This window comes from Artibeus jamaicensis, unplaced genomic scaffold, assembly GCF_021234435.1.
Source record: "Artibeus jamaicensis isolate MK-2021 breed Jamaican fruit bat unplaced genomic scaffold, CSHL_Jam_final contig_233, whole genome shotgun sequence".
Taxonomy (NCBI): Eukaryota; Metazoa; Chordata; class Mammalia; order Chiroptera; family Phyllostomidae; genus Artibeus; species Artibeus jamaicensis.
In genome coordinates, this window is record NW_026521486.1 from 4756249 (window position 1) to 4783498 (window position 27250).

Genomic DNA, 27250 nt, shown 5'->3' on the forward strand with positions numbered 1-27250 from the left:
GATGCTTTGTGTGCGATAACACTCATCAACAAACGTGGAGCACTTAGCAAGGTGCCTGGCACTCAGCACTCCATACATGTCAGCAACTGGTAGGACATGAATGAGCTCATTCAATGCCCATGACCGCCTTAGATTTTACACATGATAGAGTGAGGTCTGCAGAGGCTGACTGACTTATCCAGGGTCACAGGCTTAAGTGGCAGAGCCAGGATCTGACCTCCTACAGACAGGCTTCAGGGCCAGAACCCTTGACCACTCTCCTTTGCTGCTTCCATTCCTGCAGCCTGCCTGCCCTCTGGCCTGGTCTACAGATCTCAGGTGCCACAACCTGCTCAGGACTAGAGATCTCAGGCCTTGACCTCTGAGCTTTGACACGAAGTAAACTCCAGGACGTAATCTTGGCTTTTGCTCACGCTGAGGTAGGGCAAACTGGACTAGTTTCTGAATCACTGGCCTCAAAGAGCCCTGCTGGCGCAGAGTCCTGGGGAGGTCGGGCCAGAGCGCCCCCAACCTCCCCAGGGCACACCAAATGGGGCCTGAACTCCCCACCCTCAGAAACCCCTCGGACCCAATGCCCTTCCTTACCTCGGTGAGGTTAATTTCAATCACCTGGTCATAATGGCACCCAGGGTCAGGTACCAAGTGCTCCTTGAATTCCTCAGCTAGGCTGGCAATGTCTGAAATCAACGAGGAAGGGAGACTGAAGCATGTGAGACAGAAATGGGTTACAAGACCTTATCCACCCATCCAACCATCTATCCATCCAAGCCAGAGGGACCCAGCACCTGCCAAACACCAGGCCCCGGGCACTGATGGCAAACAAAGAAACCAGACAAACAGTCCAGGACGCTGTCCCCGCTCTTGAGGAGCTACAGCCTAGTGAAGGAGCTATGAGTGAGCCAGAAGTGACGATACGAGATGACAGATGCACAGGAACACAGGGACACACAGGAGAAGCACCGACGGAGGTTCCGAATCAGGGAAGGCCTCCCGGAGACTAGAAATGCTGAGTTTTGAAGGAGATGTCACCAGGCGGTGGGAAGGAGGAAAGGGCCTTCCAGGAAGGACTCCCCTGCCCAGATCCAGGAAACAAACTGCCGCGCTACCCCCACAGCCGCCTGGCCTGGGGCTCCTCACCCGCCTCCCTTTGGAGGCTCCAATAATCCCTCCCGCAAGCCCTGTTTCCAACTCCGAGCTTCACAGAAGCCAAGCTAGAACCTCAGGGAAGTTGTGAGGGAGGCTGGGAAAGTGGTTCTTGTTCCAAATGTGTTTCCTCCCCCCCTTTCAGGGCAGGAGTTACAAACACAAGCAGATCCTTGGCAGTTCCACAGCTTCCTGTAGGGGGCACCAGGGACCAGGCCAGACGACTGGACAGACAGCCACCCTCTCAGGTGGAAACTAAATTCCAGTCCCGAGGCAGGGATATCTCAAACTTCGATGCCAGTCCCTTCGAGACGCTGGTCAGAACTAAAGACACCCAACTGCTGAACATTAAGACACACATAATTTTCATACCCTTTTAGGGGCTTTTCAGAGCCCCCGAGGCCAGTCTGGAGACAGAGGGACTTAGGACCCCTGCCCAGAAGGGAAAGGTGCAGCTGATGACTTTGTTCCCTACCCTCGCCCTGCCCCGCTTCCCCTGCCGCTCACCTGCCCGGCCTGTCTTGCTCAGGTACTTCTTCATCCTGTTGTTGTAAGGAAACACTGACGTCGTGGCCCCGATCTCTGCGCCCATGTTGCAGATTGTTGCCATGCCTGCAGAGGGACAGTGCCCGCGGGCTGGCTGAGCACTGGCGTGGGCCCCACACACCTGCTTCCCTCACTCCACGGCCACCTCGTGGCAGTTGGCAGACTCCTCCCTGTGGCCCAAGTTCAAGCCAGGGCCAGGGAAGGGAGGCCCCAGGGGCCAGAGCGCAGCGTTCTGGCGCTCAAGAGTAGCCGCTGCGTGGGGTGAAGAGAATCCAGGATTCGGCCCCTACCAGCTGAGTCCCAGTTCTGGACCACCTGTCCTGCTCAGCAGGGTAGCCCTCCCTCCTTGGTGGGCCTCCATCCCTGCCTGTTTAATGGGGACCTGGACTAACCATCTCCCCTCAGCCTCTAAGTGTCTGCCCCAAGTCCCCGAACTGGACAGATTCTCAAGGGAAAGCCAGTCGCTGCTTCTACAGCTCCACCATCAGGCCCCATGCAGGCTGAGGGCCACGTCACGTGGTGCCTTCCTCACCAGTGCAGGAGATGGAGTCTACCCCAGGCCCGTGGTACTCCACAATAGCGCCCGTGCCGCCTTTCACTGTGAGAATGCCCGCCACCTTTAGGATCACATCTTTGGGTGAGGTCCAACCGGAGAGCGAGCCCGTCAGCTTCACACCAATCACCTGAACAGGTGGGGCAAGACAGCAACCATAGGCCCCGTGTGCCACGTGCCAACCAGGAACCCACCTACTGGACTCCCCATTTCTGCTGGTTTCTCCCCGCCTCCCTCTCAGAGGCGTGAGGCTGACCCAGTCACACATCCCTTCCAGGTTCCACATTTCCCATTCATCCCCACCGACGACCCCTCCGCAGCCCCCCGGGAGCGAGCCCTTCCCTACACTTACCTTGGGGCACTTCAGCTCCCACGGGATCCCAGCCATGACGTCCACTGCATCGGCACCTCCAACTCCAATGCAGATGCCCCCCAGGCCACCGCCATTGGGGGTATGGGAATCAGTGCCGATCAGAAGAACCCCAGGATATGCATAGTTTTCCAGAATGATCTGGAAAAGAATCCAAGATCTTAAGCTTTAAAAGCCTTCAGCAGAGAATGTAGGGCCCAAAAAAGATCTGTGAAACTGCTCCCTACTAACAATGGACCACTGGGCCATTCCCAGGTACCCCTCCAGAGGGGCCACTCTGGGGGCGGGGCCAGAAGAGCCAGAGACTTGGGAGACGGTTGGCCTGGGCTCGTGAATGGCTTGACAGCTCCTGGCTGATTGACTTGGGCTGGGAAGTGCCTCCCCGCACCTCTGTTTCCTCATTTGTTGGCACAGTGATGAGAACACCAACACCCTCGCGGTCCCAGGACTGTGGTGAGAACCATCTAAATAAACTGGGATGCAAGGAAGTGTCTGGGACAGGCCTGGGACAAGCATGACCGCTGAAAGGTACTCCTGATGACAGTCCCCACCTCGTGAGGTGGACATGCAGAGTGCGCCTATCCGGCTTCTCACCAGGGCAGACAATTCTTCCGTGTCCCGGCGCCAGCCCCCACGAGGAAGCACTGGGACCCAAAGGGAGCACCGGCGGGGCCGTGAGCTTCCCACCGCTTCCCACCGCTTCCCACCGCTGCGCTGAAGTACAGGCAACGCCTCCCCACCCCAGCAAGCTGGCGGTGGCTCCGACAGTTGAAATGGCTTGCTCAAAGGAAACGGTGACTTGTCTCGTCACCTTCCCATGGCACGGAGCTCCCTTATCAGCACTCGTCCTCGCTGGGAAGGTGCTGCAGTGAGGTTTCCCCCACATCCGATGGTGGCACAGGTCAGCCCTCCCAGCGTGGCCCGGAGGTGGCGGACGCTCTGAGGCTGCAGGACACGACTGGGCAAGCCTGGCCAGAGTCTGAACTCTGGCCCCACCACCCGCAAGTAGCCACGGGCCCTGAGGCAAGTCGCTTCGCCTCTCGCAGCCTCAGTTTCCTCACGCGTGGAAGAGGTGGACAGTGCGCTCACCTCACTGGATCACAGTGACGACTCGGGGAGCTCATGGACTCGGGGAGAGCTGTAATCGTGCCTGGGAGGTGCGTATTTTTATTATTTTGCAGCAAGATCTGTTAACCTAGTTTCTGCTGCCTGCCTATCGGATGGAATCATGCCCCCAACACATGCGGAGGGGTGTTGGGGAGGACAAACGAGAGCAGAGACGAGAAGGCTCTACAACTTGTCAGACCCACCGAATGGAGGGCAGGCTCCCTGCCCAGCAGACTCATCACGGTACAGGGGGTCTTCTCTCGGGAATGCAGAAAGTTAGAATATCTGGTTCCTTCCCTGGAGGGTGGCAGCTGGCTGGGAGAACAGGCTAACACAGAGGAAATCTCTAACAAAAAGCAACTGCTGGAGCGCACTCTGGTTAAAGGTTTTATTTCTCCAGCTCTCCCTGCCTCAGCCATGAACAAAACTTTGAAACTAGTTAATCTCTGAATCTCCTCGAGGCTGTAAGACACTGGTCCAGAAGACCAGATACACAGGATTCAGTGTGCTCCCGCGTGGTCTGCATCTGAAAGGAGAGGCTAGTGCAGACCCACGGACTGCAGAGAGTGTCACAACGAAGCTGGCTGTGACAGTGACCTCAGTGATCAGCTGGACATGGCTGAGGGAATGGGGCAGGGGGTGATGGCAAGAGAAGTGACTTTGGGCTCAACTAACATCTCAACCTAAGGCTGGAAACTCAGCCATTCACCCCCACAGCACACACATACATTGAGGACCTACTCTGTACTGACCTGGCCCCAGGCCCGGGACTAGAGAGGAAGAATGAGCCACGGTCTCCGTCCCCACAGAGCACAGGGCCCAGTGGGGAAAGCACTAGACACAAGTCAGGGCCGCACTGTGAAGGGCCCACAAGGGAGTGCCAATGTGGGCCACAGGGGGGCCAGTGGGGCACAGGGAGGCGGGACGTGGAGCAGGGAAAGGAGGTAAGCTCTGACTGGGACGTGGTGGATTAAAGCTGCTGATGGCGGGTCACCAAGGGGGAGACAAAAGCAAAGCTGCACAGGATCACATGATCCCTAGAATTTTCTTTTTAAAGGAACAAATGTACCAGGCTGTAAGCTCAGCTGGCGGCCAGTGGCAGGTGTGAGCTGCCATCACTCATAGCCCCAAACTCTGGCCCGGGAGCTTCCAAACAGGCCTGGGCATTTGTGCCAAGGTGGAACCGAGGTGGAACAGGGGACACCTGGATTGGGACACCCTTAGCAACCAAAGGCCAAGGCTCGGCCTCTCCCCTCCCCACCCCAGCTGAGAGGCTTTCTGGCCCCTGCAGGCCGTGACCTGCTATTCCCAGGCAGCCCCACTGGGTGACGGTTGGAAAGGGGTTGGAAAGGGCAGAGCAGTGATCCGCGGGCTGTTTCGGAAGGGGGGTGCTGGGCACCCGCAGGGTCGGATTACAGCCTGACTCGGCACACTTGAAGGAATCCTGGGAAGCCAGGCCTGGGATGGAGGCAGGGAGAAGGGTCACCTTGGAAAGGTGCGGAGGCAGGTTTCACATGGATGATGGACTGCAGATGAACACACAAACCAGGCCAGTGGTCCTCTGACGAAAGCTAGGCGCCCACCTCCCCAGACACACACACGCACAAACACTCACACTTACAGAGACAAAATTGCCAACCAAGAGAAAATTCCTCCTGGGAGAGATCCCGGAAGAACTCCTGGCCAATAGGGCCCCGTGGCCTATGGTACCTCCAACCTACAAAATACCATCTTGGCCAAAAAGACTCAGAGAAGCGCTGTGCCCCGAGGGGAGGCACCCCAGAGTGGCATACAGTGGGGAGCACTGGCACCAGGGCCAGACGCCTCGGCGTGAGTCTGGACCCCACGGTAGGCAAGCTGGGTGTCCCTGGGCAAGCAGATTACAGTAACTTCTCAGTGCCTCCGTTTCCTCGTCAGTAAGGCGTGGCTAACAAAACCACCCACCTCGGGGTCCTGAGGAGGCGACTACCTGTGGGACGCTCCCATCTGGTTAGCTATTCATGTGGCAAGGAGTAACACTTGGGAAAAAAGCAAAACAAAAAATAACACAATACTATAATGCTTAGAAGAAGGAACATCAAACATTTTTTTTTAAAGCTATACTCAAATTTTGCTAAGTATTAATAATGTAAGCCCTGGCTGGTGTGGCTCAATGAGTTGAGCAGAGGCCTGGGAACCAAAGGGTCATGGTTTGATATGCAGTCAGGCACGTGCCTGGGTGGCAGGCCAGGTCCCCTGTAGGGGGCGCACAGAAGAACCACGCACTTGTGTTTTTCTCCCTTTCTCCCTTCTTTCCCTGCTCTCTAAAAATAAGTATTTTTTTAAAAGCATTAGTAACATGGTCAAATTAAATCACACTATCTTAGAAGTAGAAGAAGCCTTACATTTATTTATATGTTGTACTTGACAATTATTACCTCCTCTTGCTATTTTCCCCAAACCGGCCTCTACAGTCAATGATTTCTTTTTTTTGGTTTGAGACTATTTTATTGATTATCCTATTACAGTTGTCCCATTTTTTTTCTCCCTTTTATCCTCTCCTACCGCATTCCATGCCCTCCTTAGTCCATTTCCATGCATGGGTCCTACATATTAAGTTCTTTGGCTTCTCCATTTCCTATACTATTCTTAACCTCCCCCGTCTTACTTTGTACCTACCATTTAGACTTCTTATTCCTAGGAACTTACCCCCCATTCTCCCCCCTCCCCCCCCATGTGGTCTCCATTTCTGTGGTTCTGTTCCCATTCTGTTGTTTCCTTGGTTTGTTTTTGCTTTTGAAACATGTCAAACTTAAAATGTTGGTTACTGAAGGGGTCAGAAGGGACTATTTTAATTTTTTACATGGAGAGTGAGAGTAACTTGACATAATAAAAATTAATTTAAAAATGGAGAAGGAGCCCAAGGGCTGCCCGAGACGTTGATATAAGCCAGTTCTCCCCCCCCCCCCCCCGCCGCCCCCGAGCTCCCTGCTCCCACAGGCCTGGAGACGCTCTCTGGTTCCCTAGGGGCAGCCTGCCACCCCCTCCACAAAAGGCAGGCCAAGCCCTGCTTTACCTGGTGAATGATTCCAGAGCCGGGCCGCCAGAAGCCCACACCATACTTGGCACCTGCAGTTGCCAGGAAATTATACACTTCTTGGTTTATGTCCTATTGAGACAAATCAATAACCAGAGCATTAGTAACACAGTCTGTCTTGGACAACCTTTGCTCATGCCTGCCCCCTCTACCGCACCACCCCTGTGACTCTGAAATGCTGGCACTTGAGGGCAGCCCTCTCCCGCAGGCCTTCTACAAACATTCCAAGGGCTTGGATGCTGGCCCGGTTTCAGCTGGCAGGCCTGGGAGAAAAACAGGGAGCAGAGAGAAAGCCCCAGTTCTGCGACTCCTGGCCAGGGAGTGGGTCCAGAACAAGTTCCTTCCCTGCCCTAGGTCTCAGTTTCTGTAGCTGTAGAAGGAATTGGGCTATATGACCTCCAAGGGGCCCTGTGGTACCCTGTCCTCCCCGCCAAGGCCAGCAGTGAGGGCGCACCGGACAGTGGTGCTGCTCCGCCACCTGAGCCTCGGCCGCCTCATCTGTGACCCTGGCTGTCCTTCACTGAATGAACGCCCAGCTATGGAAATGGCCTCATGCTAAACACCCGCCCAGCCACCACACGAGGGGAGAGGTGCTGTCATCAAGCCTGCTTTACAGACACAAAAACAGAGTGAAAGATGAAAGCCGGGGTTTGAAATCAGGCCTCTTCAACCCCAGAGCCTGAGAGCGACGTTCAGACATAAAATAACGCTCCCCCTGGATCTCAGTACACCCAGACCAGCACCGCGCATGGTGCAGACGGTCCATAGTGTGTAACACATGTGACGGTCCCCAAGAGAAAGACTGCCAGACGAACCATGTTCTGACATGTACGTTTCAACAAAGCAATGGGGTGGGCTATACCCATTCTGTCTGTAATTCGAAGGCAGCTTCCTCAGAGAGCAAGGCAGGCTTCCTAGCACACTGACGTGAGGCCAGGGTTTACCTGGATGCCATGCCTGCCGCTGCACAGGTGAAACACCAGTGTCAAAAGGGATGGGACCACCACAGACTGCACAGAGTCCCAAAGGCAACATTAGGAACTGAGATCTGCCGGCCTCTGGGCACGGGACAGTCATGCTCCAAGGCAGAGGAGGGACCCACTGTCAGCTCCCCTGGGCCCTCAACAGAACACCCTCAAGACCGTGTAACCCCCTTCACCCACACCCCAGACCAGCAACGCATCCTTCTCAGGGCCCATTTGGTTCTTCCAAGTAAAAAAGAAAGACAAAGAACTTGGGTCCCCAGAGTGGTCTCTTTCTGATTAATTATTAACAATACTGGCTTTTTCATTTACAAATCAGTCACTTATAAAACTGGCACCAAGGGCAGGAAGCAGGCAGTCGTATGTCTGTGCAAGTGGGGGAAGAGGCCGCAGTGGCTTGGCCTGAACTCAGCCTAGATTCCTCTGGCTGCCTGTGTGACCTGGGACAGGTCACTCTGCCTCTCTGGGCCCCAATCCTATAAATCTGACCATATCATTTCCTGCCTAAACCCTTCAATGACTCCTAGGCTGGTGCCCCTGGCCCTCAAGGCCCTGTCCGTACCCGCCCCAGCCCACCTCCTCCCACCCCTCTTCTATACACAGCTCCAGCCCCACAGCCCCCTGCTTTCAATTCCACAAATGCATGGAGTTGCCTCCTGCCTTGGAGCCTTCATACACTTTAGAATGTTCTTCCTCCAGTTAAACATCGTTTTATCTGCTCAGGTAGGTCTCAGCTTACACGTTACATCCTCGAAGAGGTATCCTTTCCCCCAAAAGTATCGATTAGACACCTTCCTTCTTCTCGGAGTCCTGTGCTTTTGCTTCATAACACATACAAACTGGCAATTACCTATCTGTGTGACTAGCTGTTTCCCTACTAGACTCTCAGAACCACGACGGCAGGATCTGTCTGGTTCACTGCATCCCTAGCACCTAGCACAGTATTATATATAATTAGTGTTCAACAAACATGTTAAATGAGGGCATGAACTCTGAAATCCTTGACTCTGTGACTCTCATGTCCAGAAGGTATATTCTGAATCCACAAAGTGAGGGGAGGGCCAGACCCTGAAGTGGTGGCCCTGCTGTGGGCAGTCACCCCCCCAGAGGGGTGACAAGGCTCCAGTTCCTGGCAACACAGGTGCCCCTCTGGTGTCACCATCACCACTGCTGCACTAACATGGGAACCACCAGCAGCAGGCTGAACTCTTTCAGCTGAGTGGGAAAAGAGCCACTGTGCAACCAGGACACAGACCAGCGCGCCAGGGTGGGGAGAAGGGGCTTGAATGGGAAAGCTGTCCTAAGCATTTCCCATGGGCCTCGGGGGCTCTCTAAGCCGTGTTGACCCTGGGAGCTGCAGCACTTTCAATAGCATGCCACGCTCTGCGCCCGGCCCGGCCGAGGGCCTGCCAGCATTCAGCTCCTGCCAACAGGCCCCCCACAAAGGGCGCCCACTTCCACTGCAGGGGGCGGAGAGGGCAGAGGCCCAGATCTGGGAGAGACCTGCTGTTGCCAAGAGTAATCACACACAAAGGTACCACAGGCAGAGCCTGGGAAGGAGCCGGGACTTGGTTCATAAGGAAGGGTAGGGGGTAATTCGGCACGGCACACAGTCCCTTGTATCTCATTAAGCAAGACAGAAGAGAAAAGCCCCCAGAGGAGGCCAGTCATACGCCCCCGCTCCCAGCCATGAGGCTACAGGACTCAACTGTACAGTGCCCTGGTTGCCTCAAATTCACATCACAGCCATCAGCCTGCCTCCCTGGCGGGGCCTCTGGGGGTCAAACAGGACTGAGTGAGCGCACGGGTGATGCTGGCAGAACGGAAAATTTGAACCGCCCTCCTCAGAGCAACCGACAGTGTTTACCAGAACCTGATGCCTACATCATTTCTCACATATAACAGTAAATGGTCCAGGAAGACAAAACCTTTACTGTAGTAAGATTAAGGGTGATTATGATTTTAGGTTTCCTCTGTATTCTCTAACATCTTTGCAATGAGCAAAAGATATTTTAAGAATTGGAAAAGAACAAAAATAATTTTTAAAAAAGAGACTAACCCGAAGAAAGAGCCCGGTGGACCCTGGAGGCATGCCCAGTGCGAGGGCTTTGCCTCTCGTCTGTGCCACAAAATGCCACCCCCACTCCCCACAGAACCGTCAGCTCACCTTGGCCCGACGCAGGTCTTTCTCGCCCCCAACCTGGGCCTCGATCAGATGGTCACAGTGAATGGTGGACGGCACGGCCACCTTGGGCAGCCCACTGCTGATGAACTGCAGCATGGCCATCTGGGCTGTGGCGTCCTGCATGGCCACGCGGTCGGGCCGCAGCCGCAGGTATGTCTTGCCCCGCTCGATCTCCTGATTGACCGGGTCATCCAGGTGTCCATACACAATCTTCTCAGAGAGGGTCAGAGGCCGGTTCAGTCTGGGGGGAAGGGAAGGGGCTGCCTGGTGCCGTCTGCACAGTCTCCCGCCCACACGTAGCATCCCCCCGCTGTGCACATGGCCCCTGACAGAGGACTCCGCAAGGGTGGATGGAACGGTCCTGCTCACGGTGGCACCTCCAGCACACGGCATAGAACCTGGCACTTATTACCTGCTTGAAAGTTACTTGATGAATAAATAAATGACAACGGCCCAAGAGTTGGGAGGGATTTTTTTTTAAAGGACTGTTTTTCGGCAAATTAATCACTATTATCTGAGGAGCATCTATTACATATACTTTTCACCATTTAATCCTCATTGTATCCCTGGCACTTAATAAAACAACCAAGAAGGAGTGGAGGTTCAGCAGACTGGTGTTAACAGCCCAAGTTCACAGCCAGCCTCACCTTGAACCCTCAATTTCTCTCTGTCCACCAACAACTCCCCTGTGCTGTCAGCCCCACCAAGACAGAGGATCCTAGCCAGCAGCCCCCTCACCCAACCCGCCCCACCCTTCACCCACAACCTCCCCAGTGTCGGAGGCCTCCTCACCCTACCGTGCTGACACCTTGCCCACCAGCTGCACTAGCACTTGCTCTCACTCCATTAGGAGAGGCATGGCTGTCGGCTCTCGGGAACAGAAACCCGTATCACTGCCTCTAGCCTCTCACTAGTTCCCCTCTTTTCACACCCCATTTCCCTGTGAGTCTCACCCCCTCTTCCTCATCAGGGCTAAAATAGCAGTCCAAGCCTGACCCTTGGGGATATGCAGCCCCTGCCAAGGCTCACAGGCCCCGTTTCATTCTCCCCAGGACCCCCCCACGCAGACTGAGATCAGTGCAGGTCAACTCTCAACCACCCACCTTGGGGCGTCCTGACGACTTCCTGCTGCCGCCCACTCCACTGGGCGGCCCACAACGCACAGCAGCATGGCTGGACCTCACACTGCCTCCCACCACTCCCAAAGCTTACGCCCAACCTGACACCTCCAGGGAAGGGGCAGAGTTCCACTTACACCCAGTAACTCAAGGGAAAAAGAGTATCAGATTAACCCTGGCTGGTGTGGCTCAGTGGATTGAGCGCGGGCCTATGAAGCAAGGGATTGCGGTTCGATTCCCAGTTAGGGTACATGCCTGGGTTGCAGGCCAGTTCCCAGTGGGGGACACGTGAGAGGTAACCACACATTGATGTGTTTTTTTTAAAGATTTTATTTATTTACTTCTCAGAGAGGGGGGAAGAGAAAGGGAGGAAAAAAATCAATGTGTGAGAGATACAGCAGTCAGTTGCCTCTTGCATTCCCCCAACTGGGGACACAACCCAGGCATGTGCCCCAACTGGGAATTGAACCTGCAACCCTTTGGTCACAGGCCGGCACTCAATCCACTGAGCCACACCAGCCAGGTATGTATGACCTGACCCTATTAATTAAACCCACTGAGTAACCAGATAAGCAATTGTCCTTCACAGGGAGCTGACCAACCCATAAGTCCAGGGCTTCAACTGGAGTGAGATAACAGACAGCACTTACAACATATCAGCTCTATTGAGGTATAAGTGGAGTGCAATAAACTGCATATATTTAAAGCATACCACTTGTTAAGTTTCTACATGTGTACACACCTATAAAATAAACACAATTAAGATAATGAACACACCCAGCACCCCCAAAAGTGCTTTCGTGGCCTCACGCCCACTCCCACTCCCGACAACCACCGGTCTGCTCTCCACCACTACGGCTTGGTTCCATCACAGCTCTTACTCTCAGCTCGGCACCGCTAAGCACCTCACTGCACATAAATCATTTTATCCTCACAACACAGATGAGGAGGCTGAAGCACAGGTGAAGTAACCTGCCCAGGTCACAAAGCCAGCAAGTGGCCCAAGGAGCGGATGGACAAGCAGTGTGACTCCACGGTCTGTGCTCTTTACAGGACACTGCGGGCTGGGCCCGTGCAAGTGTCCAGTCACTACCATCACTGTCACTACCAATCTGACTCTGCTGGCCTTTGACTCTCCCACTAGCCTGGGTCCCAGCCCCTCACTGACACGTGTACCTAGTTCCTGGGAGCGAGAGTTCCCTAAGGCACAGGCTCTGTGGGCAACAGCGGAGCAACCGGCCATTCTGAGAACCCTGTGGCTCTGCTGTCATGGGACCCTGAGTAAAAATAGCGCCAGCCCAAGGTACAGCCTGCCCCCTTTAGCGGCAGCACCCCCACGGCAGGCATGCCCACTGTGTGCAGCACAGCCCCTCTTTCGGGGCCCCAGGGGAGACAAAAAATAGCACACAGGCTTAAAACCAAAGACCTTGACAGCAGATGCCTGCGGTGGTATTAAAAGCCTGACAGTGACGAGAGCCTAAGGACAGCGTGTCACCACGTTTCCTTGAGGAGTAACTGCGGACAGCAAATTGGGTCCTCCATGTCCCACCTGCCCTCTGCTTCGCCAAATGACAGAGCCAGTTCCCAGGAACAGAACTGGGCCCCTCCTGTCATAGACACAGGGTGGAGGAAGAGTCCCCTGGCTTTCCAAAATACCCGTAAATGTATTTTAATTCACTACCATCTTTTTAGAATAGCCTCACTTGGGCCTTCTTTTTCTACCCAAGGGTTCTTGAGCGTGGTACCGCTGACATTGTGGACCCCACAGTTCTTTGCTGGGGGGCTATCCTGAGCATTGCAGGACGTTCAGTACTAATCTTGGTCTCCACCTGCTAGATTACACAAAACCCCACGGGACTATGACAACCAAAAATGTCTCCAGACATTGTCAAATTCCCCCAGGGGACAAAATCAACACCCCCACCCCAAGGGAGAACCCCTGCTCTATTGCAACAATGAAAACTTAACATCCCTTATCTGTACTAATTTGGAAAATGTTGAATGTTTATGGGCTTTTCTGTTAAAGCAGGGTTGGAATAACTAGGCAAAAGAAAAAAAACCCTTCTTTTGGTTAATTTTACTGATGTTAAGTAAAACCAAATATTCCCAGTGCCTTAGAAGGCAGTTTTTCTGGTTAATTTTTTTAGCACAAAGACTAGACGTGAATATTACTCTTTGTCACGTTGCCATAAGGCAAACTTCCAGGTTAACTCTCCTTCTGAGCATAATGAAGATCAAGGTGGAAGTGTTTTGCAGTTTTGAGCTATGGTCTGAAAGCTCCAAGAATAAATAAAATATTGTTTCCAGGAGGAAAAAAATATTTGCACAAGGTTTCATATCGATGGGGACAGTGGTTCGCAACCCTAACTACGTGTGCGAACCAACTGGGAAACTGGCCAGGGCCCGGCACAGTTTGAGGAGCCCACGAGTCCCCCGGAGATGCTGGTAAACAGAGGACTGTGACTCTGGGCCTGCGTGGGGCCTGAGGTTCTGCACTGCTAACGACTGCCCCGGGGGTGCCAATGCTGCTGATCTCTGGACCGCATTTTCAGGAGCAAGGCCTTCGCAACCTGAATCCGAATCTCTGGGGGGCCAGTATCAGCAGTTTCAAAAGCTTCCCAGGTGACTCTAAAGTGCAGCCTGGGTAAACCCCACGGGAACACTGGAACTAACCCTGGGTGGCACTGGAGCCAGACAGACCTGCAGGGTATTTCCCCAGTCTGACACTCAGTTTTCGTGTCTGCAAATGAGGAGGGGGTGTACCAACGACCTACAGAGGTTGTTGAAAAGAAGAGAAATCATGCACGTGACACGTCCAGACCAAACTGGACACTTAGGTAGCTCCTTGCAGAACGCTCACAGGTCCTTACTAGGATTAGATAAAGACTAGGCTGTCCCTACCTTTAGAACTGAAGTGAGGAGACCAGTAAGGAGGCAAACAGTGCCAACAGAGAGGAGGGGTGGGCCAATGGCTAGAGCACTGGGTGAGGACATGGAGACAAGGTCCCCACCACTTGTTCACTGTGTGGCTGTAAAATGAGTGCATTCCTATCTGTTTTCCCTTACTCCCAGGGTCACTGTCACCAGGTGGGGAGTCGCTCAGGTTCCAGGAGCAGTGTTGGCTGGGGTATACTACCAGCCCCCCACCCTCCTATGGCAGCTTATTCATCCTTCTGGGGCCAGCATCTAGCCCAGCACCTGGCTCACAGGACAGTAGTGCAAAGATGGCTGCCATCCTACCAAATGAGAAAAGGAAGACCCCCCAAAAAGAAAGAGTCAAGATCCCACCCGAGTTCTCCTCTGGACCTGCTCACGGAAGAGGAAATATACATATTCCTCTAGCAATCAGGCCCTGTGGGTCCCAGAGGGCTGGTCCAGGGTCAGCAGCCCGTCCCGGTGTCTGGAAAGGTTGGGCCTAAGCACCAACGAGTCTCTGAGACCTTCCCTATGGTCCATATCACCAGGATTCCTGATAACAGATTCTCCCTTAGCGGAGAGGGCAGAAGGGCCATTGCCTATCTAGAACGCCTTTCCTCAGCAGGGACCTTTGTACCCAAAAGTCCTGATCCTGCCACCATCATCAACCATCTTTTATCGAGCACCTCCTCTGTTCCCCGAAAGGGGCAGGTAGCAGAAGAAGCACCTGTAGGCCTCTCCGCAGTTCCCTCCGGCAGCCTTACCGTTTGCGAACGGTGCTGATGTTCTTCTCTAGCAGGTCATAGCGGATGTAATCACTGGGCTCGAAGTGGCTCATGGCCACCTTGGCCCGTTGGCACAGGACGGAGGCCACATGGTACTGCCGCACACCCAGGGCTTTCTGCAAGAAGACAGACAACAGCAACTGTCAACAGAGGACCGAGGGTGGTCCGCCCCTGAGGGATCAGTGTGACAAGTGAGAGAGAGGAATGACAATGTCAGGAGTATTCAGTGGCCGCAACCCTGTTTCTTCCTCTGAGGCATAGAGATGACGCGGATGAGACAGCAGCCACAAGGAACACTGCTTGTGGCAGGAGAAAGAGCAAGGGATTTGTAATCAGAATTGCTGGATCAAAGTCAAGTTCTATCAACCTAAGAAAATCTCCCATCATCTGAGCACCAGAGGAGATGGGAATGGAGGCCCAACCAACCCTGGTGATCACAGGGTTACTGGAAAGGACAAATGAGAACAGAATGTGAAAGTTCTTGCTAAGCTATGAAGCACGACACAGGCCATAGCTACTCTACTCTCCAATGTAAGTTCCCTGAGGGTGGGTATCAAGCTTCATTCATTTTACCTATCTCTGTATCTAGAATGCCTGGCACATACTAGAGAGCCAATAACTAACTGTTGAATAGATGGAAGAATTAATGAGGAAAACCCCAAGCATGAGTTTTGGATATTCTCTCATTCCTGCAACTAGGTCATAAAAAGGATAGCTTCTACCTGGCTTGTATCCTTGATCGCTCTGGGGAAGACAGTCACCACATGTTAAAATACGTAAGCAGTCCTGCAAGAGGCCCCCGTGGGAACTGAGGCTAATAACCAGCACCAGGTTGCCAGGGGTGTGAAACACCACGCGGCAGCCACCTCTCCAGCCAGTGCTCCCCCCCAGCCCAAACCTTCAGATAAGCACAGCCCTGGCGGACATCCGGATGGCAAATTCTTCAGCAACCCCCATGCTCCCAAGGTCCTGGTGCACAGACTCGAAGAAAGAAGCATTTGTGGTTTTAAGCCTCTAAATTTGAGGACACAATCTGCTCTGCAGCAGTAAACAAATGACTGTTGAGATGGGGTATTAGTTCATTTTCAACCGTGGATGACAACCCTCACAGCGTTCACTGTGACCAGGGAGGATTACGTGAACCCAGAGAACCGACAGAGGGGAAGAAACAGCTGCTTCCCTTCTCGGAGGTGTGTGCAGTCCCAGGAGGAACGCACCCTCAAGCAAGGACAAGGTAACACCCAAGCTACTGCCCCAGGATCCCTTCTTTGTGTCCCCTGGACATTTAAATCCAACCCCTGCCAACCTCAGCATCTGGACCAATACAAGTGCACCGATGCCATGCCCTGTTCAGGTCATCCAGTGGTGGGAGCCCACCCCAGTAGGAGCAGCACCCCTACCACGACCCACCTCCCCATCACGGCAGGACTGAGCTTCCAGTACAGGCTTCAGAGCCACTTGCCCTTCATCTCCAAATCCACCAAGGGGTCCCCATCACCTGTCTCACTGGGCAGGAATGAAGGACGAGCCAACACATCAAAGGACTTTTGACAGCATGTGTGCAGAGGGACATGCCACACTGCAGCTGTAGCCACCACCCACTGCTACCCCAGTGGGGAGACCCGGAGTCAAGTCTGGCGGCCCATTTACTATCTGAGTCATCTGGACAATTTACCGCACTAAGCACTCACTTCCACACAGAGATACTGTGATGACAGGGGAGATCACATAAAGTCTTGGCGCAGTTTCTATTATTACCCCTGTGCATTTACAAGACTACACTCAGGCCCCTCTAGAGTGTTTTCCACACCAATGAGAAACTGACAAACTATTCTGCAACTGGTCTTTATCATTTATCAACACACACATCTTTCCTAGGTCTATATAAGGAGCTATCACTTTTTGTAAATTAACTGCCTGCTCTCTTCTCCACCTGCCCTTTGTCTACATAATTCCCATTGATCCTTCAAGTTCCAAATTAATTTCACTTTCTCAGAGAATCATCCTCGGACATGCAGCCCAATCAGAGCCCATTATATATTCCCACTTATTACTTCCTGACATCCACCATGAGAGCCGTCTGCGGTAGTTTGCAAACTCCCATAGGGGAGGAATTGTGTCTGTTTATTAGTAACTATACTCGCCGTGCCTGAACACCAGGTCTCACACACAGGAGGTGCCCCCCAAACACCAGTGCAATAAGCCAATGAATGCTGCCTCTCATTTATCAACCAGATCTCTCTCAGCGAGCAGGTTAAATACACAGCGGGGCTGGCTAACCTTGTGAGAACAAACTGTGAACAAGACAAATCAATAATTTGCCAGTCTCAGATGCTTTTGGTTAGACTGTAAACAGGTTCAACATTTTTGAAAAACAATTAGGCAGCACCTGTTAAAGTAAAACGTTTGGACAGTAGGCTCCCCCTTTACCCAATTTCACTTTCCATGGCCTCAGTGACCAGAAGTCAATCACATTCTGAAAATATTAAGTGGAGAAGTCCAGAAACAAACAAATCATTAACTTTTAAACTGCACACCATTCTGAGTAACATGAGGAAGTCTCTGTAGCCCTCGAAGGACAGCAAGTAGAGGTACTCGTACACGCGTACTGACGACAGTGTCACGCACAGCGGACGAAAACTGGAAGCAGCAGAGTGCCCACTGAGGGATGAAGAGATACACAAAATGTGGTCCATACATCCGAGGGAATATTAGTCAGCCTTAAAAAAAATTTAAAGCCTAAAAAATTCTGACACATTCTACAACATGGATGAACCCCGAAGACATGCTAAGTGAAACAGGAAAGTCACGGCCCTGGCTGGGTAGCTCAGTCGGTTGGAGTGCCATCCCCAAACCCCAAAGTTGCAGGCTTGAACCCCAGTCAGGGCACACACAAGAAGCAACCAATGACTGATAGGTGGAACAACAAACCAATGTCTCTCTCTCTCTCTCCCCCCCCCTTCCCCCTCTCCCCAAAATGAATAAAAATTTAAAAAGAGCCCTGGCTGGTACAGCTCACTGGATTGAGCTCGAGCCTGCGAACCAAACAACCGCGGTTCGATTCCCAGTCAGGGCACATGCCTGGGTTGCAGGCCAGTTCCCAGCAGGGGATGCAAGAAAGGCAACCATACATTGATGCTTCTCTCCCTCTCTCCTTCCCTTCCCCTCTAAAGATAAATAAATAAAATCTTTTTTAAAAATTGAAAAGAAATAAGAAAATGGACAAATACGATTACAGTTACATGAGGAACCTAGAGTGATCAAGATCACAGAGACAGAGAGTAGAATCATGGTCTCCAGGGGCTGGGGGAGGGGAAGTGGGGAGTTACTATCTAATGGGCAGAGCTGCAGTTTGCGATGAAAAAGTTCTAGAGACGGATGCGGGTGATGGTTGCACAGCAACGCGAATGTCCTTGATGTGCTAAACTGCACACTTAACATGCTTAAAATGGTCTCTTAAAAATATTTTTAGCCCTGGCTGGTGTAGCTCAGTGGGCTGAGTGTAGCCTGTGAACCAAAGGGTCACTGGTTCGATTCCCAGTCAGGGCACATGCTTGGGTTGCAGGCCAAGTCCCCAGTACGGGGTGTGCCAGAGGCAACCGATCAATGTATCTCTCAAACATCAATGTTTCTCTCCCTCTTTTTCTCCCTCCCTTCCCCTCTCTAAAAATAAATAAATAAAAGTCTTTAAAAAATTTTGTTTAAATATATGGGGATGGGAGGAGGGCAGCAAGGAAGCCATTGTGGCCAGAGCAGAATAAACAGGGGGAGTGAGGTAAGAGGTAAGATGAAAGGAAGCAGAAAAGCAGTTGTATGGGACCTTGTAGAACACAGTGAAGATTCTGGACTTTACTCTGAGTGAGATGATAAGCTAAGGGAGAATTGAGCAGGAAGTACATGTCCTGCCTTGTTTACAAGAATCATCCTGGCTGCTGTATGTAAGACAGGAGGCAGCAGGGAGACTGGCAGGAGCCAATGCAATGGCCAGGGAAAGAGACGGTGACTTAGAGCAGAGTCGCAGTGGCGGAGGTGGTGAGAAAGGGCTGGACACAGGAAGAGGCAAGAATGTCACTGAGGTTCTGGGCCTGAGTAACTGGAAGACCAGAGGTGCTATAAACTAAAATGGGGAAGGCAACAGGACAACAGGCGTGGGGGTGGGATCAGGAGATGGGTTACGAACCTCTGCCTATCTGACACCCCGGTGGAGATGTTAAGAAGGCAGCAGGATTCTAACCCTAGGACCCACACCTCTAGAGCTCTGCTCATTAAATGGTTCATCTAGAATCACAGATTATGAGCCCAAGGTGACCAAAGATCACAAAATCTTTTTTCTCCATTTGACATATGAAGAAATGAATGCCCAAGGTCACATACCTACTTAAGAGCAGTTTGGGGCACAACTCAAGCTGATCATTTCTCACATCAATGCTTTCCACACTGTACTCCCTCCCTAATTTAAACTAAGATGTTACTGATTCATTAAACAAATGTTTCTCCAGCCCCAGACTTCGTGCTGTGGTGCCTGAATGAATGAGACAGACACAGCCCCTGCCCTTGTTGAGTTTATAGCTCGGGGGAGAAAACAGGTACCAAGTACTCACTCCAGGGACAGACAAGCAACTATATACAAGAAGAGCTATGAAAGAAAAGTTATGTGGCTGTAACAGTATAAAGCTGGGAAAACGAATCTAGAATAGAGAAAGGGCTTCTCCAAGAAAGTGGTATTTATTCTGAGAACTGAAGCATTACTAGGAGTCAGCCAGGTATCCAGGGAACCTGGCGCAGAGAGAGAACAGAGAGCATGTGCAAAGGCCCAACGGCAGGGACGCACTTATAACTGAAGGAAGAAAGAGAAAGCCAGCCTGGCTGGAGCAAAGTGAACGAAGTGCAGTGGAAATGACCTAAATAAATACATAAATAAATGAAGCTAAGAGGAAAACGGAGCCAGGTATCCTTATGGGCCTTGTAGCAGGAGAAAAGCCCTTGAGCAACCTGGAACCTCGGGGAGCACCGAGGTGGAGGCCTCTAAGGAGCTATAAGGCTACGTCCCATCTGCCTCCTCAATGCCCCAGGATGGCTGCCTTGAGACGGCTTCTCCTCACTCCCTGGACCCGGGGAGGTTCGGAGCTTCCCGCCCCGGCCCCTCCGCTCCTTTTGTTTTCACGTTACCCCTTTTAAGTGTGGGACCAGGCCCAGGCAGCTGGCACCCTTGGCCTATTCTTCTCACTCTGTATTTAAGTAATGAACTATCTGAATATGGCTCATTCAGTGGCTCACTGTGCCTTTAGCAGGCCTTGTCCTGTGTGAGGTTTATAGTAGCTGCTAAATTTATAACCTGATCCCCAAAGCAACAGGAAGCCAACTGCAGTTAAGCGGGATCGTGACAAGATCAGACATGCGTTTTTTTTTTAAATCATGGCTGCTGTGTAGATAACGCATTTGAGAGGGGCAGAAGTAGAACAGGCTCATGGCGACTCATCTTGTAACCTCTTTCCTATAAGCACATTTGTAGTTTGACACTTCAGCACTTTTTCTGTACCAAGCAATATGACACAGATACCAAGAAGAGTAAGATGGTCCCTACGATGGTATACATTAGTCTGGCCAAGATAAGCACATAAATGAAATGCAACATGTTGTGACCCTTGCAAGAAGGAAGCACACAGAATGGGCAGGAGTGCAGCAGAGGGAGCAATGAACTCTCCTTCGGACCCCCCACACACACGCACACAAGGCTTCACTGAGCAGGACTGTGGAGGACACAGGAGTCTGCAAGGCACTGAGAGAGGACAGTCTGTATGTTTAAAAAACCACTCACAAAGGCAGAAGGTAAAAGACAAAGCAGGAAATGGAATGTCAACTGGAAACCAGACAGGGCCAGGGAGGGTGTGGTTCACCATCCCAAAACAGCCTGAATTACAAACTGTGGTTTACAAGGCACAAGAGAGCACAGTGAAGGGTACGTGGACCTAGCTCCAGAGTCCAGCTCTCCCACCTACCAGCTGTGTGACCTCACCCGGGTTTCACCTTTGAACCCATTTCCTCATTTAGGAAAAGGGACTAACATCTACAGTATTACATGAGGCAAGAAATGACATGAATGGGCTCCGAGAACAGCATAATTATATAAAATGCTACAAGCAGGGCTTTTTAAAAATTATCATTTACTGGGGTTTTCCCTCCCACTTTAAAAAGTAGGATATATTTCATGGAAAATATTTAGAAAATACATCAAACACAATTTGTAACTCCCTGAGGCCCCTCCAGGGTTACTTACCACCACCGCTCCTCCACCAGACTCCCTGGCTTGACGCCAGGTACGAGCTAACTCCAAGGAGGGCACCCAGTACTGGTTCTACGATGAACCCAACCTTCCCCACAGTGCCTGGTACCACGGTACCCACAGCACCGACAGTACCCACATCAAACAGGTATCATGGCTGAGGTTTCTAAGCAAAGACAATGATAATAATCATCATTATTCGTACTGTAATACTTTCCATTGAGTGCCAAGTTATAACCCTTTACACAAATGGACAGCCCTGCTGTGTATGACTTAACACACGAGGAAGCTGGAGAAGGGCACTGACCCATCCAAGATCTCGCGGGTGGGACACATCAACACCAGCACCCAAAAGCAGCCCGGACCCCGGGCCCTGCGGGTGTCTCCTGACAACTCTACCTGATCAGGACACGAATGAGTCAAAGAAATCGGACAAATCCAACCACTATGCTGTCACCGGAAACAAACACAGAATAATACTGAATGTCAACTAAAAGAGAAATCAAATCAAATTTAAAAAAGGAATGGATGACAGTGGCTATCCTTGGAGGGTGAAATTATGGAGAACATTTAACTTTTTATATTTATGTAATTTTGAACCTTGACTACTGTACGTATACTAATTTTAAAATCAGAAAAAATTTTCAGAGAAATATAAACTTCTTTCCATGCACCTTCCACACTATTTTCTACAATTTGTCACCTACTTTGGATTGTTAAAAAGCAAAAGAATGAAGGCTGAGTTTTCTAAAGAACATGAATATTTACCCCCCATTATAGAAAAAGCAACTGGCAAAACTTTTAAAGATTTACAACATAAAATATGAACAAGGGTTTGGGGGTGACAGCAACCTGGGATTCCGCTATTAGAGAGTACCAGGGAAGTCTTCTCAGTGGGAACGGAAATAGCTGTGAAACTTAAGGACCACAGCACTCAATGGGATGGGACCGAGCAACCCCACTTCTCCATTACTACCCGCGCCATTCCAGCACACACAAAGACAGCTAGCTGCAAGAATGCTCACTGCACCATTACGTGAAATACTTAAAAAATTAGAAGCAACATAAATGTCTGTTTATTTATTTATTTTTATTTTATTTATTTTTAGAGAGAGGGGAAGGGAAGGAGAAAGAGTGGGAGAGAAACGGCAATGTGTGGTTGCCTCTCATGTGTCCCCCATGGGGACCTGGCCTGCAACCCAGGCATGTGCCCCGACTGGGAATCGAACCAGTGACCCTTTGCTTCACAGGCCCGTGCTCAATCCACTGAGCTACACCAGCCAGGGCTGTTTATTTTTTAAAAAGTTACGTTTCATCCATTCTGCGGAATACTGTACAGCACTTCAGGGGAAATCCCCAAGATTCATCAAGTTACAGGTAAAATGCACAACACACACACAAAAAAATGCACAACACAGCGCTTCCAGACTCTGTACTTCTGCAGGTACATTTACGTGCATAGAGATACACCAAAGAGGACACAACCCGAAGGATCTGCTGAGGACCCTCCTGGGGAAAGAGGGAGTTCAAGTAAGGGCTGGGAGAAAAGGAGGATTTTAGCTTTACCAGTACCGTTCAAATATTTATAAGAATGTTCTCATGGCTACCTGTATAAATACATATATTATTTGTTGTACATGCTTTTAATTTGAATTGTAAAATTTTAAAACCTTGGAAGAAAATTTACCAAAAATGTTAACAGTAGTTATTTCAGGGTGAGGTGGGATATTATAAATTAATTATAGGTAGTTTTTATAATATTCTCTATACCTCTGTATTTTCCAAGTTGCCTACAATAGGTACCTTTATAAACAAGAAAAAAGGTAATGAAAAAGGCAAAGGGATTAGGAGAAAAACTCACAGACACAGACAACAGTGTGGCGATGACCAGAAGGACAGGCAGTGAGAGGAGGTAGAAGCGGGTAAAGGGGATAAATGGTGATGGAAGGAGACTTGACGTGAGATGATGTGTTATAGAACTGCACATCTGAAACCTATATACTTTTATTAACCAACACCACCCCAAAATTCAATTTTAAAAAAGTAAAAAAAGCCCTGTCTGGTGTGGCTCAGTGATTGAGCGCCAGCCTGCAAACTGAAGGGTTACAAGTTCGATTCCCAGTCAGGGGAATTGAACATGTAAAGTGCTGTACATGCCTGGGTTGTGGGCCAGATTCCCAGTAGGCAACTGGGAATACACTGATGTTTCTCTCTCTTTCTCCCTCCCTTCTCCTCTCTCTAAAGTAAATAAATAAAACCTTTTAAAAAAATACTGTTTAAAAAAGGTAAGAAATTAGCCCTGGCTGGTATAGCTCCATGGATTGAGCACAGGCCTGCAAACCAGACGGTTGAGGTTCGATACACAGTCAGGGCACATGCCTGGGCTGCAGGCCAGTTCCCAGCAGGGGACTCATGAGAGGCAACCATACACTGATATTTCTCTCCCTCTCTCCTTCCCTTCCCTTCTAAAGATAAATGAATAAAATCTTTATAAAAAAAGGTAAGAAATTATTTTTACCTTAAAAGTTGGTGTTACCAAGTCTTATAATAATATGTTGAGCACTGTGGTTGGGGTATGAGTAGTCCAGATTATTATTATTTAAAAAAGATGAGGCTCCGGGTTCATTCCCTGGCACCTTCACCAAAAAAAACAAAAACAAAAAACAGAATGATGACTTGGGCATATTTTTAAGGAAATCACTTACTGGGGTTTTGTTTTTATTTCCTAAGTCAAAAAGTAAAACACCTGACTCGAGGGCCCAGAGACATTCCCAAGTTTGCCCATAAGGCCATGCAACCCAGATATCACAATTGGGAAACGGCACCATTTCCCGAACTTGGAGCCCAAGTCTCAGGCCTGTGAAATTCTCATGGATAAACACCAAGCCCTTATCTAGAAGAGAGACTTAGACCACTTTCTCAAGGGACAAAGGGGATGAGAGCAGCTTCAAGGTAGAAAAACCTCTCTTTGGCAAACTCCAGAAGCCCGATTCAACAAGATTAGACTGAGAAGCTCGTTTTCTTCCAGAAAGCTTATTCCACTACGGGACAGTTCTAGTACTTTACAACAACAAATGCTTCTTACGTCAACCGAAACATGCCTCCATTACATCAGAGGACAGATTCTGGCGTTGAAGATCTGGGCTCAAAGCCCAGCTCCGCTCCAACAAGCTCTGTAACCTCGTGTGGCTCTAGTGAAACCTCTGAACATTGCTCTTCTCCTCTGTAAGTGTGGTTAACACCTTCGCAGGCTGCAGTGAGGATTAGGGAAGAATACTTACATGAAAGTACCCAGCCCAGTGCCTGACACATGCTAGACCTCACCTCCCAGACCCATCCTTCGGAACCAGACCAAATGAGCTTAACCACTCTCCCACACTTCAGCCCTTCAAATATCGCTGGAAACCATAATCGCGTCTGCTCCATGACAGACATTCCTGTAGCGCTTCTCTGCTTTAAAATAGCTTCCAGGTTTTATACTTAGGCAGAGTCTCGCATCAGGGTGACCAGTAGCCAGATGCGCTGAGATTCATTTTGGAGTAAATAGCGGTTAGTTGCAACACTGCTCCATGCCAGTGACACTGTACCGAACTCAGCCTCCCTACCTGCCTGAAGATATAGGGGCTCAGAGACGGGAAGTGGCCTGCCCAAGGTCACACAACTGGTAACCTGCTGAGCCCACGGCTTTCTCGCTGTGCTCCAGACAGTGTTTCCCAACCTCTGCTGGGAGCGGGGCTCAGTCCTCCACAGGGAAGCTCAGAGTGCCTCTAGTGGAGTGTGGCTCCTTGGTCTGTTAATGTCCCCTCCCTTGCTAGATGGGTTACGAATCTCCAGGGTCCCCAAGGATTAATGAAGGCTCTGCTGATCCTGCACTTACTGACACAGGACAGTAACTCTGAAGGAAGGAACATACTCAAAGTAGACCCTACTGGGGAGCCAGACCAGAAATGAAATGAAAATACATGAATGGGGAAAAAAAGGGAAAGAGACGAAGTGAAACTATGCCAGGCTCACAAAAGTCACCTAATGTCACCCTCCCAACAACTGTGCCCAGTGGGATTATTAGAGGTCGTTTTCCTTGTTTAGATGAGAAAATGCTGACTCAGAGGAGAAAGCAAAGTCCACTAAGAATCTAAGTTCCACAAGGACAAGAAACTTGTCTATACTGGTCACCTCTCAATACTCAGGGTCTAGGACAATGACACTTATTTGTTCAAAAAAATCCCTGGTGATAAAACAAACGAAGTCAATTGAATGCAAGTCTCTTCGCCATGCTTTCAAATTCAAGCTGGGAGTCCCTCCGGTGGAGGCTGTGCGGAGCCTGGCAGTGCCTGTTCAGAGCCAAGTTCGTGGGAAAGTGGTCCACCCCGCAGCATGTCCCATGCACACACTCTCAGAACTCTGGGCTCCCCCCATGGCCACGGTCAGACATGCCGCGCTCTCTTCACAGAGAAAAGCTGACTTCCCTTGGGATCACTTGTATCCAGAGAACAGTCCAAACCAAAGGGACTGACACCTTCTCAGGGAGAAGGCCAGAGGGCCTGGGCCAGCCTGACCACCTGCCTGTCCACCCTGTGAAGCACGGTACATGCCAGCACTGCCTCAGGGGCTGTCACAAGTGAACTGTCCAAATAAGCTGGGCTCCTGAAGGAGGCCTGCTCTCTGAGGCACCTGCTTCAGCAAGGGACAGACAAGTCACCAGCCAGATCTGACCTGTTCTGTGCCATTTAGAAACACCCCAACCCCAGTGCCAAGCCACAGAAAGGGCATCCACTCGAGAGCTGGACGGATCTGGCTTAGAATCTCAGCTCCCCAAGCTGTGGGACCTGAGACAGCTTTCTTTACCTCACTGAGCCTCAGTTTCCTCTTGTGTAAAGTGGAGATAAAAGGGCAGAGACTTTATGAAGCATAAAGAATGTACTGCTTGGGAATGCAGAGAAAACAATATGGAATGATACATACAAAATTCCTACCAGTGGTTGCCTCTAGAAACTGGAATGGAGAGAAGGTAAGAGAGTTTTATGACTATATTGCATTCTTTAAGGAAAAAATATATGAAAAGTACAAACAAAGCTTGATAGCGGGGTTCCTGGCAGGCGTCAATAACTGTAAGCTGCTTTTATTCAGTTTTCCTGGGAGAATGAGATGCTGCCACTAATACGCTGCCTGCCTGTGCACTGGGAAAGAACTGTGGGCTGCTGCCTCCCACTATGCCTTCTACTCGCTCCGCAACCACCCACAGACACCAGGAGCCCCAGAGCAGGTGACAAGCACCAGGACAGCACATCGCAGAATGGAAATGGGACTGAACGGGTCCCGTTTATCCACTCTTTCTGTCTTTGAATGCCTACCATGGAGTCATCCAACCTGCAGGGCCCTTTCCAGTGCGGGGAATGCAGTACCTTATGTGGCAGCCCATTTTACCAGCAAGACGCCTTCAAGGTCTTGGGTGGGGTAAGACCCTAGTTCCTCTGACCAGACCCTTCAGGCTCACAGCTCAGAGCAACTCACTGCCTAGCTCTTCCCAGCAGGGAAGCCTCAAGCAGGAGCTGCCTGGGTGGACAACACAGGATGCATGTCAGTCAACGTCCTCTGAAAAAAAAAGCATCTTCCCACAACCTCCACTGCTTCTAACAAATTTTCCCACCCGTGGCAGGCGAAGCCTGGCACCTCTCCTAAAAACCCAAACCTACACAATTCCCTCCTGCCAGGAGGCAATCAGCTAGCCAGGTTGCTATGCATTGGCAGGCATGAAAGTGATGCAGCCCTTGTCTAAAGCTTGGAAAGAGAACAGGGAGTGGTGTCTCTCCAAGCCGCAGACTCCAATGGGCTCCAAGGCAGTATGGGGTTCCTTTAAGGAATCAGTTGATAAATTCACTCATCTGTCTAGTTCTCCTTTCTTGCTGGCGTCAGCAGCAGAGACCCCAGGCACATTGTGAACTGCATGCAAATCCCCAGCCCCACTCCGACCTCCAGGCAGCAGCTCTGCACCATGACGCACGCCCAAGCTCAGCCTGTGAGGCTGAAGCACAGCTTAGCCTCTCTCCCCCAAGCTATGCAGGAGGCATTCATGCCCCAAATAGACATACATCCAAATAGGGCATGGAGCTAACCGAACTGTGTCCCCTCTATTGAGCCTACTCAACAGACATCTAGTTTCTACTCTCTACCCCCAGGAGAGGACT

At 50.9% G+C, this 27250-nt stretch overlaps 1 protein-coding gene across 1 annotated transcript in view; it reads right to left on the minus strand.

Annotated features, from left to right (window-relative positions):
* ACO2 (aconitase 2) overlaps window positions 1-27250 on the minus strand; it is a 42415-nt gene that overhangs the window by 7562 nt on the left and 7603 nt on the right. The window contains exons 2-8 of the mRNA XM_037160541.2: window positions 14762-14898; window positions 9946-10204; window positions 6775-6867; window positions 2595-2753; window positions 2222-2372; window positions 1651-1755; window positions 586-677 (exon numbers count right to left, since the gene is read on the minus strand). Coding sequence (XP_037016436.1) covers window positions 586-677; window positions 1651-1755; window positions 2222-2372; window positions 2595-2753; window positions 6775-6867; window positions 9946-10204; window positions 14762-14898 — 996 coding nt within the window. The remainder of the gene's footprint in view (window positions 1-585; window positions 678-1650; window positions 1756-2221; window positions 2373-2594; window positions 2754-6774; window positions 6868-9945; window positions 10205-14761; window positions 14899-27250) is intronic.